The sequence below is a fragment of the Lampetra fluviatilis genome, chromosome 39 (genome assembly GCF_964198595.1).
Source record: "Lampetra fluviatilis chromosome 39, kcLamFluv1.1, whole genome shotgun sequence".
In the NCBI taxonomy this organism is placed as follows: Eukaryota; Metazoa; Chordata; class Hyperoartia; order Petromyzontiformes; family Petromyzontidae; genus Lampetra; species Lampetra fluviatilis.
Window position 1 is genome coordinate 3324371 of NC_136313.1, and position 19367 is coordinate 3343737.

The 19367-nt window shown below is 51.4% G+C and overlaps 1 protein-coding gene across 1 annotated transcript in view; it reads left to right on the plus strand.

Moving 5' to 3' along the window:
• The window catches only part of LOC144945871 (transcription factor 12-like), a 100997-nt gene that overhangs the window by 48371 nt on the left and 33259 nt on the right, over positions 1 to 19367 (plus strand). The window contains exon 9 of the mRNA XM_078874477.1: positions 17401 to 17500. Coding sequence (XP_078730603.1) covers positions 17401 to 17500 — 100 coding nt within the window. The remainder of the gene's footprint in view (positions 1 to 17400; positions 17501 to 19367) is intronic.

The following is a 19367-nucleotide window of genomic DNA, read 5'->3' on the forward strand; positions in this document are numbered from 1 at the left end:
GTTCGGGTTACTATTCATAGCTGGGTGGACATTTGGTCAGGGACAATGTGATGGCCGGTACGTGTGTGCTGGTGACCTTGTTGGTTCGTGTTAGGGGATTGATCTCGCATTGCCCCCAAATTATTTGCCACTGAATTAAAACCCACGGGCTTTTTTTTTTTGCATTTGGCCACTCTGCCTCATGCTCACCCCCCCCCCACCACAACCGCTCCCCCCCCTCCCCCCCCAAAAAAACGTCACGGGATTAAGACCCCCGAATGGAATTGTCCGTGAATGCCGGTGGCGATGCACGTGTCACGCGCACGTCTACAAGGAACTTGTTCCATCCCACGTACCTGGTACCTGTTTCCGATTAAAACTCTGCGCGGCGCTCCTCAAGAGTACCGCTGCGTGTGCACAAGGGCCCTTTGTGTTTTTAATTAACTCGTGTTTACGCACCGAGGTCCCGTTGTGTTTTGAATTAACTCTTTGTGTTTGTTCATGTTTTGTTGGCGTGCGTCGATGTGTCCGTTTGTCGATTAAATGCGATTCTGAAGGCTCACGATGCATGAATCGGCGAGTGCGCGTGAGAATTTATTATTTCTGAATAATGAAAATTTCTTCCACGTGGAAATGTTAAATTTCGGCGAGTGGTGGAGATGGACTTGATTCTAGATTTGAAGCTTTCGTGACTGCAATGATTCATATTCTTAGGTTTTTTCGGTAAAGTCACGTAGGTAAAAAATTAAAATTAATTAAAGTAAAATAAAAATAATACGGAAGCTTGTGTTGCCTCCGAAACGTCGTGATTTTTATTTTATTTTATTTTTTATTTTACTTTAATTAATTTTAATTTTTTACCTACGTGACTGTACCGAAAAAACCTAAGAATATGAGATGGACTTGGTATATCACACACGTATATCGGCATTTTTCCAAACGGTGTTATTCCTATACAGTACTACGGTGTTTCCACAGGGCTGCAGGACGATTAGGTTTAATACCCTGCACTTGTGCGTTTACGTTTTTGCCCCACTGATTTAGGCTATTGAAGCGAGCACAGCTGCACAAACCAGAGTTAAATGGAGCAAACTAAAAACCACAGAGCACACGTACATTGTATTCTTGAATTGAATTGCGACACTTAATCATGCAAAATTATTTTGACACCCCGTTTGGTAGTATTACAACAACAAAATAGGCGCTATCGGCTTTGTACCATTTGACAAAGTGTCTAATCAGAACTCTCGCAATGCAAATTACACTGTAAAAAAATAGACAAAAACTAATCAAATCACAACCCTGAAACATGGTGATTCATCACATTACAGAGGAGAGTGAATCATCGCTTGCCTTTGTGATTTGAGCATGTCACGTAAGTACGAGATTGTTTTCATTTCATCCCTTTATATTCTTTGAGACGAGGAATTGGTTTTGGGCACAGGCAATAGCTCCACAGAGATCAGTGCTCCCCTTGGCATTCTCCTTTCCTCTTAAGCAGCGAGTGTTCCACCTCTTTGTAGGATTCGATCATTCATCATCATCACCCTTACTCAATAAACTGCTTAACAAAGGCATCATCAAGCCTCTGCCATCAATCACGATCCTACTGACGTAAGAGATCGTGGATGGCTTCGGAAGAATCTTGTTTATCTGTCCCATCAATTTTCGTAACATTTTCTACGCCTCTTCATCTCATCCACAGCTGAACGGGGGCATAGCCACCTCGCCGGCTCCCTTGAGCACAACCCGGCTCTGACATTCTGACGATCACCGTCTCTCGTATCTCTCTCTCGTCTGATGCTGTGGTGGCGCCCGCGTGTAATTCAGCGCTCTGGGAGGCAAGGGTGTTGGTCCATTGCGCAGGTCAACGAAGCTTGCGAAAATCGTTGGGCCAAAATGAGTTGCCCAGGACATGGCAGGACTGCAAGTGGGTATATTGTACCCATCTGTGCGGACTTTTGAGTCGCGTATCTCCGTGTTTCCATGGTGAGATTTCCCCGTTTATACCGCTTTCCTCACACACCAGCCATTAATGGAATTGGCAACATATAGATAGATTTTTGCGTTTCGATTGTTGTCCTTCCCCCGCACCTAGCACGGTTGGCAACGTATGGTGCGAAAGAAGTTCAACATACATACATACATAGACGCATGCATCCAGATGCAGGACCCTCTACAAAAACAGTATTTGCACTCAGTGAGGCTTCTCTGGATAAATCGCACGGCATCATTATGATTATTACAAATAAAGGTCCCCCTAAAAGCATACATAGACTGACGGGGCAAGTTCATTGGGGTTATTGACCAAACTTCATGACGCTGGCTGTTGCCTGGTGGTCAAGGTCGCGGGAGAGGCCATAACCAGATCGGATTCCACATTCCTTTAAGATGTTAGCCTTGGCCAGGATTCCAACTCAGGGTTGCTGGCTTCACAGCCGAGTGCGCTCACCAATTGTGCCAGCGCTACAAACATTGCGCCACCGCTTCCCGAATGATTACACAATGACAAAGATCTTCCAATATAGCCCTAATAAACTGTTGGGGTAAGTGCTGTTAGCGAGCACCTATGAAGACCGATATGGTAGACCAGGGGGTGGGTGGCCAACACCACGCCCGGCCGCCTTTGTCTCCCCAGCGGCGATGTTTACACACCACACCAGGTACTTATTCGAGGCTGAGTCGACTTAGGGCAAGGCCCAGGACCGGTTCAGATAATCGTCACTGGTGTTGGCCGTGAGCGGGAATCGAACTCGCGTCGTCGGGTTCGTAGCGCAGCGTAGCGCTAACCGCTACACCACCGCTCCCCCCCACATTGTTACGCAAACACGCACACGGGCACACGGCAAACATTCCCAGCGGAACGCAGGGTTGGCGTGCCGTGTGTGTTTATTTCTGCCGACGTTCCTGACAAACACAGCGTGGGAATCATCACGTCCCCACCTGCCACCTCCATGCCTGCTGCTCCCCCATCCCACATCGATTGGTACTAAATAAATCATCAAGCCGCCTTCCTATATCTATCCTGCAACATACAGGGAGTGCGTCATTTCACCAGCATTTGGTTCCATTTGGTTCATCTACACACGCACACTCTGGACTGCTTGCAAAATCCAGTGTCGCATCAGCAGAGTCAGGCTTGCCTGGACCAATGTTCGTGAACTGCCGGACGCTTATAGGCAGGGAACCTCAATGTTGGGTATGGGTCCTTGTTCCACCCCGAGTACTGATCTTCAATCAACGCTGTCACCCTAAATCCTGGTAACTGCACCACCGCTCTGGCCTCGGTGGAAGGGAGGGGGGGGCAGTCAGTGTGAGATCCGTGGTTCCCCAGCTATTATGCGTGCCTGGTTTCTAAACCCCCCTATTTTTATTCGCGGCTCTGGAGCGGAGGTTAAAAACTGCCGGGCAGATGGAGACCAGGACCTGTTCGCTCGCTCCCCCCCCCACCCCCAGCGCAAAGCGAAGGGTGCACTGCATGCGACAGCGCAAAGTGAACCTGACGTGGTGGTGGTGGGGTGTGTAGGGAAGGCAGTTAGTGAAGAGGGAGGCGCTCTCCAACCCTCCCCGCACAGCTTCCTCCCCGCCACGCAGTGGTACATTCCGTGCCCGATGAGTTTCCTACAAATGCACAGCGCGCACTCCGCTTTAAGAGCAGCAGCAGCGGCGGCAGCAGCAGCAGCGGCGGCGTCGTCTGCGGTGGTACCAGCAGCGTCAGCGGCACTGGGAGCTGGGGGTCAAGCAGTTGCTGCCCGGGCCGGCGGCACTGGAGCTGTTGGGCGATGTACTGCGCATATCCCATGCCGGGGATAGGGAACAGCTCGCTCATGTACTACTATAACGGCAAGACGGTGAGCGCGCTAAACCCGAGATGCAAGCCGCTGGGGGGAAACTGCAAGAGTTCGCGTTAAATGCCTGTGATTGAGTGTTGGGGAGCGGTAGTGTAGCGGTTAGCCCGCTGCGTGACGAACCAGGCGACGTGAGTTCAATTGCGATGCCAGTGACGATTATCTGAACTGGTCATCGGCATCCACCTGCGTCGAATCAGCCTCGAACGGGTACCTGATGCGGTGTGTAAACATCGCCCCCTCGTGTGCCATGCCGGCCTTCATAGGTGCTCGCAAACAGCGCTTGCCCCAACAGTTTGTTAAAGCTATAGGCGGAGGATCTTTGTTTTAAGTGTGTGTGTGTTGTTGGAGTGCTGGGTAGTGGTGATCAGTTGTTGGTGCACTGCACCACGAACCTGGCGACCTGGGTTAAATTCCCAGCCACGGCTTTTTTTTTTATCAGTGGCCAGCAGTAGTATCAGAACTTGTCCTGTGATTCTCATACTCCTATGGCGACTCAGACGTGAACGAGTGCTTCAGCACCAGGGAGATACAAGTGGCTAAGTGTGCTGCTGACCATAACACCTCCTACGCCCTTGTTTGCTGTGTCTGCCTTAATAGGTGCTCGCTAACAGCACCTGCCCCCCGTCTGTATTGGCTGTATTGTGTACGGTATTTATTTAAAGTGTGTATGTGGGGGGGGTGTGTGTCATCTCGGTCATCTCGGTCAGTCGACCCGTGGCACCTGGGTCTGCCCCGTGACCTCCTGCCAGCGGGCGTTCGACACGTCACGTGGTAGCCTCAGGGTGCACATGGCCTGGCACAAGCGTCGTGGTGACGTCACCGCCACTTAGTGGCGAATGGCGGTTGGTGTCTCTGTGGGGGAGCGGTAGTGTAAAGATTAGCGCACAACGCTACAAAACCGATGAACCGAGTTCAATTCTCGGTCACGGCCAACATCACTGCCAAACATCTGAACCGGTTCTGGGCCTTCCCTACGTCGACTTAGCCTTAAATAAGTACTGGGCGTGGTTTGTAATTCTCAACACTGGAGAGACAAAGGCGGGCAGGCGTGGTGTTAGCCACACACCACCGTCCGTGCGCCGTGGCGAACTTAATAGGCGCTTGCTAAAAGCACAATCCTCACTAGTCTGTTAAGGTTGCATGGGGGAGTCTCTGTATTTGTGTTTGACCTGTCCCTCCTGGACACCTGTGAAAACAAGCTTCATAGCCTATCGGATTCTTCCAGTAGAAATAATTATTCTCATGCTGTTTGTCTACGTACATTAGATAGCATATGCAATGCCCAGACGGCATATTGAATGTTAAGAAAAGTGAATGTGCTCGGGCAGGTCACGTGTCGCTATAGGGGATGACGCAGGCAGCGGTCGAGACTGATGACAGAGTGGCAGCCAAAGGGAAGGAAACATGCACAAGAGCACGCTCACCTCGGGGAGATGGAGCGGTGAAATCGGCTCGTGTGCAGTAGCTACAAGGATTGTCGTTTTGTGATGTTATAAGAAAAGACAACGGTTTGGGGAAGCCTATTAATCCAGCTGATGGTGATAGTGATGATAATGACATGTCTGTCTGTGTGTGACTGCATGTCTACCACTCCCTCATGTCCTGTGCCGGCCTTCGTAGGTGCTCGCTAACAGCACTTGCCCCAACTGACTTACAAGGCTATACGGAAGATCTTTGTATGTGTGTGTGTGGAGCAGTGGTGCAGCGGTTAGCGCACTGCGCTACGAACCCGATGACCCTGAAAACACCCGAGTTCGATGCCCACTTACGGCCACCACCACTTACGATTATCTGAACCGGTGCTGGGCCTCCCCTAGGTCGGCTCAGCCCGAAATGTGTACCTGGTGTGTGAACATCGCTACTGGGGAGACAAAGGCGGCAGGTCATGATGTTGGCCACCCACCCCCTCGTGTGCCGTGCCGGCCTTCAAAGGTGCTCGCTGACAGCACTTGCCCCAACAGCCTGTTAAAGAGCTATATGGGGGATCTTTGTCTTGTGTGTCTGTGTGTCTGAATTAGCTTCGTCGATTTTCCTGAATCCGTTGCGAAAGTAACGTCTGCCACTTCTGCCTAGCGGCGTTGACGTATGTATACACTTTAATGTTGAACTTCTTTCGCACCGTACGTAGCCCAACCATGCTAATCGGAGGTGCAGTTTCAAAGAATTGCGCTAATGCAGCATGTGGCTTGGCGACCCGCGTTCACGCACTGACCCCCACGATGTCTCTCTCTCTCTTGCGTTTCGTGGGGGTGGCGAGGATGGATGGGGGGGGGGGTATTAATATCCGCGTCGGCCGAGGGGGGCGCTGGCTATTGCCAGCAAGGTGGTGCTCCGAGAGACGTCGTGAGCTCGGGGTGTGCGCGCGTGTGCGGGGCGCGCCGTGAAAGGGCCGTCTGTTTGCCATTGCAGCGCAGACTTGGAAATAACCAAAACACATGGCTCTCACCGCCGCCTCCCCTCCCCCGCTCTCCTTCCTCTCTCTCCCTTCTCTTTTCCTTTCCCTCCCTCCCCCCAGCACGCCAGCCGCTCGCTCTCCCTCTCTCTCTACCCCTTTCCTCATCCCTCTTCCTCTCTCCATCTCTGCTGCCCCCCCCTCCCCAACTCTGCCTCTCCAACTCTGCCTCCCCATCTTTCCCGCACCCCCACCCACCACCACAACCACTGCCTCCCCTTCCTCTCCCTCTGCATGTACCCCCCCCTACGCTCCGCTCGTGTGTTTCTCTTGGCGTGAGTCCGCGTGGAACAAAAAAAAGATGAAAGCGTTTTCAATCAGAGCGGGGAAAGAGGAATGTCACGAACGGCGAGGCTTGGAAGTGATTGCGGAATGCGGCGCGTGCGAGTGGCTCGGGGAGAGAGAGCGAGCGAGCGAGCGGTGCGCTCGCCACGATCGCCACGCTCTTGTTTGGCTTTTCAGCGAGATGCCACGTGCGTTGGTTGACCCTGCGGTGAACGCCCCAGGACCCCTCCGAGCGCGGCCTTTAAACTCCGCGGCGGTGGTTTCATCACCGTTCGTGTAAGACGGTGCTCTGCTCTGCACCGTCTTACACTCAGTCGTCGTGTCTGGGTGTGCGGCCGTGTGTGTGCGTTTGGGTTTTGAGTTGTCGTTAGCACGGTTGGGCTACGCACGGTGCGAAAAAAGTTCTACATCCATACTTTTATCCAGCAGAGCCTCAACGAAGTTACGAGTCTTATCCTTACGGGAGGATCTTGCATTGTATGGACTGTATGTTGAACTTCCTTCGCACCGTACGTAGCCAACCGTGCTCATCGGAGGTGCATTGAGATGGGTGGGGCCAGTTGCTTTGTAAGGACCATTATGTATTTTTTTTTATTCATTAAAGCCTCGCTAAACCGAGATATTTTTTTTTTCTCGGGACAGTTCTGCACTGGGATGTTTGACCGATGGACTTTTTAAAGGAGTTTATATATGTGTGGGAGAAAGTTAGAGTGTCTGGAGAAAACCTATGACAGACGTGAGAGGATATGCGTCAAATAGGTTTGCACAGGTTGATTCACAACCCCGCTTATTGTCCTGCTGTGTCCTCGTCACCTCGCAGCTGCAGTAGGTTCGGGAGTTGCACAAATCTCTGTGTGATCCACCAATCCTAACATTTCCTTGTCATTCACTCAATTTCATTATTGATTGTTTTGCTTGTGAAAATTAAACCAGAGTACCCGGAGAAATCCACCATTCATAAGACTCGAGCGCCACACAGACCGCTTCACGACCCCACTCGCTGCGCTTACGTCAGCAACAAACAATAACGAAAGTTACGTTTGACTTTTTCCCGATAATATTCTGGCAAACGACAACATAACCACCCCCACCCCAGGCCGTGATTTTGAAATAATCGCTTTGCTGGCAGGGTTTTTAATAAATACAAAAAAATGTAATATCCCTTTTCAGAAGATCTTTGTATATTGGGATGTTTGACCAATTGCTGTTGTTAAAGGCAGTGTCTTTTCTGCTTGTGGGGACAGACCCTGGAGGAAACTCACCGAACATTCGGGTGGACAACGCTCACGCAGCCCTGCGAATTTGGGAGCTTCTAAATTTTGCACGATGCACCACAACCCCATTCCCCTCCTCTAAAAGCACGCTACCAGCCCAACCATCAGGTGCACACCGGCTTAGTTTTGCATACGAATAGGAGAATATTGGCACTCAAGAAAAGGACGGGACAGCAGTGGGGGGGGGGGGGGGGGGTGGGGGGCGGTTGCGTCACGAAGGGCTGGAGTCGAGAAACACTTCATCTCCATCACAGCCATGTGCCACCACACCTGCTTGTGGTTGCCCCCTAGCTTGACGGCTGCGAGCGAGTGTTGTGGCGAGGTTTCGTAGCTCGTGCACCCCCACCACCACCACCACCACCACCCTCGCCCTCTCACTGATTTGCCACGGAGGTTGTCCGGTGAGTCATGACTTGGCGTGCGAAAGTAAATCAGAGGCTAGTGCAGGGGTCGGCAACCTACGGCTCGGGATCTGCGTGCGGCTCTTTAAGGGACTGCTTCGTGACCGTTATTCATTGAGGACCGCCGGCTCGTATGTTCACGTGCATTGTGTTGCTCTTGAAATATTGAGGTTTTTTACCGAATTCGAGAAACATGGCCCTTCTTGTTCGTTTGGTTGCCGAGCCCTGGGCTAGTGGCACCGTTGCCGTGGCCGTTACTCGAGACCCCTACGGTTTGACTCCGCGAACCTAGGCTTACCAACACCTCAGCTGGCAGCTCCTGTGAACAAGCAAGGTAGGCACGGAATGAGTCACTCCCACCTCCTCTGCCTCCCCAGTGGGGTTGTTTTTTTTTCCCCAACTATATTCAAATGTGGTGGTGCAATGGTCAGCACAGTGGACTTGCAATCCAGAGGTCACCGGTTCCATTCCATCTCCCTGCACGCCAGTTGAAGCAGTTTCCTTAAATCCCGCCCGCCCCCTCTGCCTCTGTTTGTCCAGCAGTAGAGATGGGCACACTGTGGTTGTTTGATAGATGGCGTGTGGGACGAGCCTTGGAATGAAATGTAATGGCTTTTAATCGATGCGCCGTTACATGCTTGTTGATTCCCAATCGTTGTTAACTCGAAGCAGAACAGAGTCGCGTTCTCGCCACGATCCATCTGGTTTCAATTTCCCAGGATTCCTGGTGCTGCTTTCCAGCGGCTGGGGCCATTCCGCCCATCTCGACGGCTACTCGCGTGCTCCCTTATCCACGAGTGCTCGCTAGCGAGCGAGAGCTTGCTTGTGTCTCGGAGCCACACTTGGAGCCGCGCGAAAATTGTCCGGACGAGATTTCAGCGGTGGCGGCGGCGGCGGCGGCGATGTTCCCTCTGCTTGGCGTGCGAGGGCCATGGGCCTGCACCCTCGGCCGGTTTAATTTTCCGTCGAGAGTTCCAAGTAGCAGGTGCGCAAGTCTCTCAGAAGGGGAGCGGCCCTTTATCGGGGCGTCTCTCTTGGTGGCGCGCGCGTCGTCGTCGTCGTCGTAAGATCGGCTTTGCGAGCCCCCGCCGACGCCGCAGCGCATCGTGGGACGGCGTGCGCCACCTCTGACCCTGCCGCTCCGTGACCGCGCGACAGCCGTGGAGAAGTTCGTTAATGCCGGGCGGCGGATTTCGCCCCAAAATTAATTGCCGTCTTCGGGGAGCTGGCGCTATTAGCATGTGCCGTGTCATCGGGAAGCGTGCGAGAGCACGATAATGTCTTCATGATGATGCGGCTTGATCCGGAGAGGGGGGGAGGGGGAGTGGGTGGCCGTTTTAAATTTTAATTAAGACGTCGTGGCATATTGCGTGAATCACGCGGCGCGCGGTAATAGCGTTCTCAAATGCCTGAGCATGTGGGGAAATGGCATAACCATCGTCCGTGGAGCTGCCAAAAGGAGACACCCATAGTGATGATTTCAAAACATGGAAACTTAACGTTTTTGTATTCCCATTAGAGGGGAGGGGCTGGTGGCCAAAGGGAGATGGTGGGGTGGGGGGGGCGTTTCTCTGGGCACCAGCTGGCTTTCTGCGCTGGTCCCGTGCCCGTGTGTCCACTACGAGCCGGATGTTTCTGTTGGAGAGCAGTGCTGTCTGTGGTGAGAATGATGGTGGGGTTGTCAGGGGGTGAGGCGGGGGTGTTGGGGAGGGGGGCGAGTTAGGTGTCGGCTCCCCCCCTCTCTAGCACCGCTCCAACTACCGTCAACCCGCTCGGCTCATCGCTCACTGAACGGTGCGAGACATTCACCTGAGCAGCACGTGGTCGCTCCACGCGCGAGGCTAGGCATGCCGTGCTCCTGTCGGGACCCAAAGAGTAGCACGACGCACCATGAAGGGGGGGCGGGGGGGGGGGTTAACGCAGATGGGTCGAGCGTGGGAGGAGGGAGGGGTCACGGACCGAGACCCCAGACGGAGGTCACGGAGGGGGTCGCGGCACGTGTTGGGTGGCTTGGCGCTCGTAAAGCCGGTGAGGCCACACCTGGGCGATCCGTAGCGCAAGCAAATCGCTCTCGAAATCACGTGACTTCATCGCGAGACAAATGCTCTGCCTCACATCTCGCTTCTCTTGGTGCTGTCGGTGCTTTTAAGCGACGGTTTTTGCCAGAGACTTTCAAATGTAAGCGATTTCAGTTGCGTGCGACCAACACGTACAGACGATTGCTCAGGCGTGGACAAAGGATTAAGGAACGGGCAGCTCATAGTGACAGCAAAGTGACATCTGGACATTTGTGAAAAAGAGCTTTATAGCTCCTCTTCTTGGTTCTTTCGGTAAAGTCACGTAGAAGGGAAATAATAAAATAATAAAAATAAAACATAATAAAATAATTCTCACGACGTTTCGGCCACAACGCAAGCAGCCGTCCTCAGGTGAAGTCATTCAGACTCTGTCTTCTCGACAGACCTGTTCTCCACCTGAGGACGGCTGCTTGCGTTGTGGCCGAAACGTCGTGAGAATTATTTTATTATGTTTTATTTGTATTATTTTATTATTTCCATTCTACGTGACTTTACCGAAAGAACCAAGAAGATGAATCCCTGCAGTCACGAAAGCTTTATAGCTCGTCGGATTCCTCCGATGTAAATCAATACTCTGATTCTGACGCGGAGACCCACGCAGAGATATGGGAGCGCAAATAGGCACACGGGCCCCGTCAAGTATTAATAGGATTCACTGACGAACATATAGACCCAGTGAGGAACATGCTGGGCCAACAGAGGAACACTGGGACACATGGAGGGATATGTCACGCGCACTCGTGGAGGGATATATGGGCCCGATAGAAGGGCATCGGAGCGCAGGGAATGGCGCGAGAAAGTAACATGGTCCTGCCAAATGTTGGCGTTTAAATCTGTTGAGAAATGCCACGTAAATTACTGTGTAAGGGCTTTTATTTTGACAAGGTGGCCCGGCGCATGTCGGGAGTCAGACCTTCATGGATCCCCTCCCTCGGTTCACGACTTCCTTATTTTTGTTGTTGTTGAGCCTTCAACTCTGACCATTGGAAAATGCCAGACAATTATAGTAATCCGTCTGGAAAAATGTGTCTCGAAATACGCAATTTTTTGTTATTTATTTTTACGCCTTGATGAAACCACCAGTCCTACTCGAGAGAAGGGGTAAGTGGGGGGGGGAGGGGAGCTTTAAACCACACGCAGTCCCGTGACCAGAGCTGCCCCCAGGTTTTGGAGATAAAACACACATTTTCCAGGATGGTTTAAAAAAAAAACAAGAAGCGGGTGCCATGATCACGGTTGAGCGGGAGTTTTCGTTCAGGATGGTGTCCCCGGCTGCCAACGGAAAGAGGGGGCGGAGAGAGTGAAGCCTCTAATTCTCTTCATGTTTTTTCTATTTTTTCCCCCCGGGTGTTTGTTGCATTAATGATGTCCGACGTTTCAGTCCGTGCTCTGGGAGCGTCTTCGGCAACTGAGTAGAATGGCTACTTAAGGAATACACTTTAATCTTCTTGGTTCTTTCGGTAAAGTCACGTAGAATGGAAATAATACAATAATAAAAATACAACATAATTTTAGTATTATTATTTTATTATTTCCATTCTACGTGACTTTACCAAAAGAACCAAGAAGATGAATCCCTGCAGTCACGAAAGCTTTAAAATCGAAATTTAATACACTTTTAGTTGCTTAAGGAACTAAAAACTTGCAAGCACGTCAAGCAGATCTTCACACGTCATGCCGAACTATCGCCAGGTACAACCCGAAAACACGTCGGAGGCTGCACTGCACAACCGTGAAAACCTGCGTTTCAGACGTGCCACAAGAAGAACCACCATTCACCACTAAGTCTCTATGTTGAGCTTCTATCGCACGGTACGTAGCCAACTGTGCTCATCAGAGGTGCGGGGGAAGGGTGACAAAACACAAAAAGAAGTCTGAAAGAAATTAATTTTCAAGCTATAGCTGCAGAAGCGCATTTGAAAGCACGCGATGCGGTGACCGTCTTTGTTCGACGACGAGCCAAAAGCCGTTGCGAAGATGACCGGAAGTGGCGGTGACGTCACCACGGCGCTTGTGCCAGGCTATGTGCACGTTCAGGCCACGTGAAGTGTCGAAGACTCGCTGGCAGGAGGTCATGGGACAGACTCAGGTGCCATGGGTTGACCGATTGAGATGACCGGCAGATGCACCACCTGTGCCTACTACTACTGTGCCAACTTGCTGTGCTTTAGTCGCCCCGGCGCTCAGCTCGTTGTTGTGGCCGTCACTCCTCTGGGCGTACGACTCGCATTGCGGACCCTCGCTGAATTTCTCTGAATGGACGGTGCCAAAGTTGGCATGGCCTTAAACCAGGATTTGCGGCGTTCTTATGATAAACACATGTACGCGTCACACATGTGCATGTTTCGTTTGATGTGCTTGCTCCAGACCTGAAGTTATACCGATTTCTGGTTTAATGAAACCAAATGTAACTTCAAAGGGAATATAGTTCTGTGGTTCTCACTGAAGTTCACTTCTTATTGAAAAAATTATCCAGAGCAAATGAAGTGACCGTGCGCTGTCTGGAACCGTTGTCGCAGCGCAAGGCAAGCACCCAGTTTCTTGCCGGACTCTCACCATCTTTCACAGGTCCCTCACCGATCTCCCACCAATCCTCCAGTCTTAAATAAACATTCTGATAAAGATTCTGATTCTGAATTCCTTGTTGATCTCTTGCCGGTCGCTTACCAATTCTTTGCCAGTCCCTCACCGGTTTATCCCCGACCCCTTTTACTCGTCCGTCACCGGTTCCTTACCGGCCCCTCCCCAAGTCTTTGCCGATCTTTTTCCAATCCTTGACCAGTCCCACGTGGATTATTTCTGGTGTCTCACCCTCTTATTCAACCGATTTTCAAGCATCCTTTACCTATCATTCTCTGGCCCCCTTGTCCCGTCGCACAGGCACATGGCTTACAAAACGGTGACACAAGTCGTTTTTTTGTGGGAGGAAAGCAGGTGACTCAGGATGCAAAGTGGGGAGGGGGTCGAACTCAAAACCTCTGCACAGATTGATTCAATAATCTATCGCTGTAAATGTATCTCCTGGTCCACTCCATAGGCCCATGCCTACCCCCCCACATTGTAATTCTCAGGAGGCCGTCTACCCGGGCACAAACAGGCATGCTGAACTCCTGCTGCTTAGCTTCTGAGAGCTCACGATATCCCAACACGTTGGTCTTGGGCTTTTCACTGACTCGACGACAGGTTCAGGTTGGACTCTCACGTTGAGTGCAAGATGCGTTTGTTCGTCTAGTGCAGGGGTCGGCAACCTGCGGCTCCGGAGCCGCATGCGGCTCTTTTGAACCTTGACCGCGGCTCCGGGGCGGATGCTAGCGAGGGGAGGAGGCGCACTGTGACACCTGCTCTGGCGTTGCCGCTGCTGACAGGTCGCCGCTCCGCTCCACACTGCCCGCCCGGTGACAGGCAATAACGTTGCTTTGTCACATGTTTGGAAGAAGTAAAAACCTTCCTGGGCAGCAAAGAGCTCACCTTTGCTGAGCTGGAACAGCCAGAGTGGCTGGAAAAATTACATTTTATGGTAGACATGACAGCACATCTAAACACGCTAAATACAACCCTTCAGGGGAAAGGAGGCACAGCCCTGCACATGCTGGAGGAGGTTTTGGCATTCGAGCGCAAGTTGACAGTGTTTGTCAAAGATTTACAGAGAGGTACACTGTCTCACTTTCCCTCTTTGAGAGAGTTCAAACAAAGTCATGATACGATAAATTTGGAATATTTCAAGTCTGCAATCACCACAATGCAAAGTTCGTTTGGGAAACGATTCTGTGAGTTCAGAGGAAAAAACGACATTATCCTTCCCTGTCACTCCCCTGGCGATCGATCCATCCCTATTGAATATGACTGCATTTGCAGGTGTAAGTCAACCTGATCTTGAGATGGAACTGGCCGATATAGCCGACAAAGATATATGGGTGTCCAAGTTAAAATGCTTGACCGCTACTCTTGAGGATGTTGCCCGTCAGAAGGCCATTCTGGCTCAGAATCATAAATGGAGTGATATTGAAAACCTTCCCAAACAGGACAAACTTGTATTCGAAACATGGAATGCCATCCCCAACACTTATATAAACATGAAAAAGTATGCATTTGGAGTCCTGTCGATCTTCGGCTCCACATATGTATGTGAGCAGGTCTTCTCCAACATGAACTATATTAAAAACAAACATCGATCACGCCTCACAGATGACAGCTTGCAAGCCTGTGTGAAAATGAAGGTGACGTCTTACAGCCCTGATGTGCAGACACTGTGCACTGAGGTTCAGGAGCAAAAATCCCATTAACCAGGTAATTTAGCTATTAATTTGCAAAAATATATTTTACATTGTTAAGTGAAAAAGTCCTTTTTTTATTCAGATTGACAGCTGACTGCACGATCCTATATATATAGCAATAAGGTAAGAAACAATATATGCAGTGTTATATTTGTTTTAAATGTTGCAATGGTTTTGCGGCTCCCAGTTTATTTTTTCCTTCGGAAACGGGTCCAAGTGGCTCTTTATGTCTTAAAGGTTGCAGACCCCTGGTCTAGTGTCTGTCCGTTCATGAACAAGTGGTGGGGCACTTACCGAACTGCCTGATCGCTATTGCTGGCGCTACTCGAATATAAGTGAAAAAAGTCCAAGTGATTCCCTGCTCTGGTGAGCATTGAGTTGGTGCCTCCTGTCTCCCTTGTACAGCCCTGAGCAAGTTGTGGAAACTCCTCATTTCTATGGCAGGACCGAGTCTATCCATAGGGGAAACTACTGTCAACTTTACCCCCCACTCAAAAGGATGATAGGCTGAGCCAACCCACAACCACAATTCGAACTCGCAACCTTACAATTTGAACAACCTCCTCGATCTACCGCTGAGTGAACCCGGGGCCAGTTAAGTAAATCGATTCATCTACCGATTACCTGTTTGTTCCTCGACTAATCGGAAAGCACGAAAATAGTTTGGGGGAGGGAGGGGGATGACTGTCGCCACGTTTCCCCGGGCCCACGGCAGAGGTCGCAACCGGGTACCCGATACCCGTACCCTACCCGATACCCGGCTACCCGGATACGGGTACCCGTTTGCGACCCTGGTGCGGCCGGGTACGGGTACGGGTAGGCCGTGAGTAACTGTTTGTCACTCATTTCCCAACGTCTTGTCTCTTCTCACGATTCAAGTTCCTAGAATCAACCCACCCGCGCCTGCAACATGGCTTCATCCCAGAGGTCGCAATCAGGTACCCGATACCCGTACCCGACCGGGTACGGGTGTAGGGTACGGGTACGGCCGGGTATGGGTACGGGTACCCGTTTGCGACCCTGGTGCGGCCGGGTACGGGTACGGGTAAGGAATCAAAACCCGTTTGCGACCTCTGGCCCACGGATTGCAGGAGGTTTCTTGTCTTCGTGAGACAGGACGCTGAGGTGGCCATCATTTTTTTAAGGGGGCCAAAACAATAACCTTAAATACATCGTTAATAAACCCGCCACCACCCGACACAGCCAATTGGTGAGGTTTGTCACGTAAACAAAACGTGCTAATTAGTTACTACTTCGGCACACCGTAACGTGGTGGATAGTAAACCCACAACTTTTGCAACTCGATTACGACGCGTCACCGGTGATTACAACCAGCTTCATCAGGTTGCTGCCTCACCATTAGGCGACAGCCAAAAAAAAGAGAAACCTCTTCTGGATGATATTTGTCGCGAAAGACTACGTGTTAAACCGAAACAATAACTGGCCGTCGATTCTAATCTCTGGATGATTAATTGACTTAATTGACGAATTATCCCCGCTCGGGCAGCGGTGCTTTGCGAGCGCGCTTTTGGCATCAACACGTGCAGGATTATGCACTCGGGTTTGTTTAGCGGTGATGTAATACTCCGTACGGGAACCCCTTCTTAGCGAGCCGCTGCATTATATAATGGCATTTTGACAAGCGAGCTCATTTAGACCTCTGCGGCCCTTAGGCGTTGCGTGTTGCTTAGCAGCACAATGTCCAAACCCAAACCTTGCGTCGCTTCGAATAACAGTAAATGGACGAAAGTTGGAACGCGTTTCTGGGCAGATGTTTTATTTTTCCTGTTTGACAACATAAAAAAAATTCAAGCCATCATCGTGCCACAAAAACTTCATTTTTGTATTATTCCTGCTAGCCACAAGTGTTCAGGTCATGGGTTGCGACGACAGGTGGCTCTAATGTGGTGGTGATGGGGCAGTGATGACAGTGGTGGTGATGGGGCGGTGGTTTTGTTGTGGTGGTGACGAGGTTCTGATGGACGGTGATGATGGGGCGGTGTTGGTAATGTGGCGGTGACAGGGTAGTGATTACGTGATGGTGGTGGTGATGGGGTGTAAGTGATGGTTTATTTTATTAAACAATTTCAGCTGGATATTTGCTTGAGATAGAACATTTCATTTGCAAGCGTGTCCAGGGTCTCAGTTGACGCATACACACAAACGTGCTGCAGTAAGTCATGTTTTGCCAGGGTCTCCTGTTTCAGATTTATATGATGTTCAGAACTTTAGTTTCATAACGTCCATGGCTTCAACTCCCATTCTAGTTGTTCTTTTGTATTTTTATTCCACAGAACTCTTACGAAAAGAATGCCGCCTTTCGTTGGGCCTATAAAAACATAGTAATTTAGGTTTTTTTCAGGAAAACCTTGGCGAGCGTGAAATCCTCTTTTTTTTAGTTTTGCAGGTGGGCCACGCACCGGGACGTATGGCCAATTTTGATTAAGAAATATTTTTGCTCCGTGTCGGTGGGAACCAAAGTGCCCAGAGAAAACGCGCACATGCCAGGGGCTAACGCTGAAATGTTCGCACCGACAGCATTATTTCCCTCAGCCGTTTGTGCTGTCGACTCCCTGCCCGCGTTCTCACGTCCGCGACCCGACTGCCGGCTGCCTGTAAAATAAATGCGCCCACCGTCCGCGTACAGCGTCTCGAGACACCACCACCGCATTGGACGCGCTCCGTAAAATCCAAGTTGCGTTGTACCTGTAGATGACGGAATTCCTGGAGTGCCGTCGCGTCAGATGTGCCGCCGAGCGACGCTGGCTGTTGCGCTCACTCGCCTCTGCCATTTTACCGCGGACAGGTGTACGCGCCGGGCTCCGAGGAGTGCAGCCGGGAAGCGCCAGGATACCCCAGCAAGCCTCCCGGCGCCAGCGCGTATGGCAGCCCATACTACATGCAAGGTGAGGCCAGCCCCAACCATAACTCTAGCCCATACTACATGCAAGGTGAGGCCAACCCCAACCATAACTCTAGTCCATACTACATGCAAGGTGAGGCCAACCCCAACCTTAACTCTAGTCCATACTACATGCAAGCTGAGTCCAACCCCAACCTTAGCCATACTACATGCAATGTGAGGCCAACCACAACCATGACTCTAGCCCATACTACATGCAATGTGAGACCAGCCCCAACTCGAACTCTAGCCCATACTACATGCAGGGTGAGGCCAGCCCCAACTCTAACTCTAGCCCATACTACATGCAGGGTGAGGCCAGCCCCAACTCTAACTCTAGCCCATACTACATGCAGGGTGAAGCCAGCCCCAACTCTAACTCTAGCCCATACTACATGCAGGGTGAAGCCAGCCCCAACTCTAACTCTAGCCCATACTACATGCAAGGTGAGGCCCCAGCTCAATCCTGACCATCCTGGTTCCATCACAAGCTGCCGAGCTCGCGTGACGTACACACAGACAGAGAACCCCGTATAGCTTTAACAAACTGTTGGGACGAGCGCTTTTAGCGAGCACATATGAAGGCGGGCAGGGCACACCTTTGTCTCCCCGAGTGGCGATGATTACACACCGCACCGGGTACTTATTTGAGGCCGAGTCAACCTAGGGGATGCCCAGAACCGGTTCAGATAATCGTCACTGGTGTTGGCCGTGAGCGGGAATCGAACTCGGGTCGCTGGATTCGTAATGCGGCTCGCTAACCGCTACACTACCACTCCCCGATTGCCTTACACCTACACAAAGACAAAGATCCCCTCGTATAGCCTTAACAGACTGTTGGGGCAAGTGCTGTTAGCGAGCACCAATGAAAGTCCGGCCCGGCGCTACACTACCGCTCCCCACCCACATGTGCGCACGTACATGCGCGCACGTATATGCGTGGCCCTGTTTATCCCCCTCGCTTGTTTGCATGGCACGGAAAATAGCGTGAAGGTTTTTGCGGAGCGCGGTGCCGATGGTGGTGAACACTGCGGGGAAAAAGAACTAAAAATAATCCCGGTGCCACTTCGGCGTGGACCTTGACTTGGAACCGCTGTGAAAATATTCCACGGCTCGCACATCCCCACCGCAGATTTGCATTAGTTGCAGAAGTGACTCGGTCACCGCTTCCCTCGCTGCGCGCTTTGGCGCTCGCTCCTCTTGTCCCGCTTTGTCTGCTTTTCCCGCTGCATGTTTTTTTTTTGCGTCGCTAGCATAGCAATCGATGCTGTTGCCGCAGTTGATGTATTTGCTGGTGCGAGCGTAGTCCGTCGATTTGGACTCTTGTTGTTGACTTTGCCGTTGCAGTTGTCCTCATGCTCCTGCTACTTCTGCTGCTGGTGCTGATGCTTCTACCGCTGCTGCTTCTGATTCTGCTGCTGCTGCTGCTGCTAACTGCTATGTGCTAAACAAACATTGTGCAGAGGCACAAGAGGACGCGGGCGACAATGTGATCCCCGTTGTTTACAGACAAACGCGAGGATCGTAATACGAAAAACACGGATCCTTGAAGGCTGTAACGGGCACGGGGAGCACACACCATCCGTGATGGCGACACGTCCACATTTCCTGACTACGAATGTTGTCGTCTTCCGCTCACAATGTGACTGGGGGTGGGTGGGTGGAGAGAGAGAGAGAGAGCGAGAGGGATATAGGATGGACGAGGCAGGCATTGCAGACATGAGAGGGAGACGGTGGGCAGGAGGTGAAGGGTGTATTCCGGTCCGGTTGAGTTGTTGTTTTGTTTGTGGATACTCCCCCGCGGATTGGGGTGCATGAGAACACGCTGCCAGCGTTCGCGCCCGCCCGCCCGCTCACCGCAGCCGCCGCCG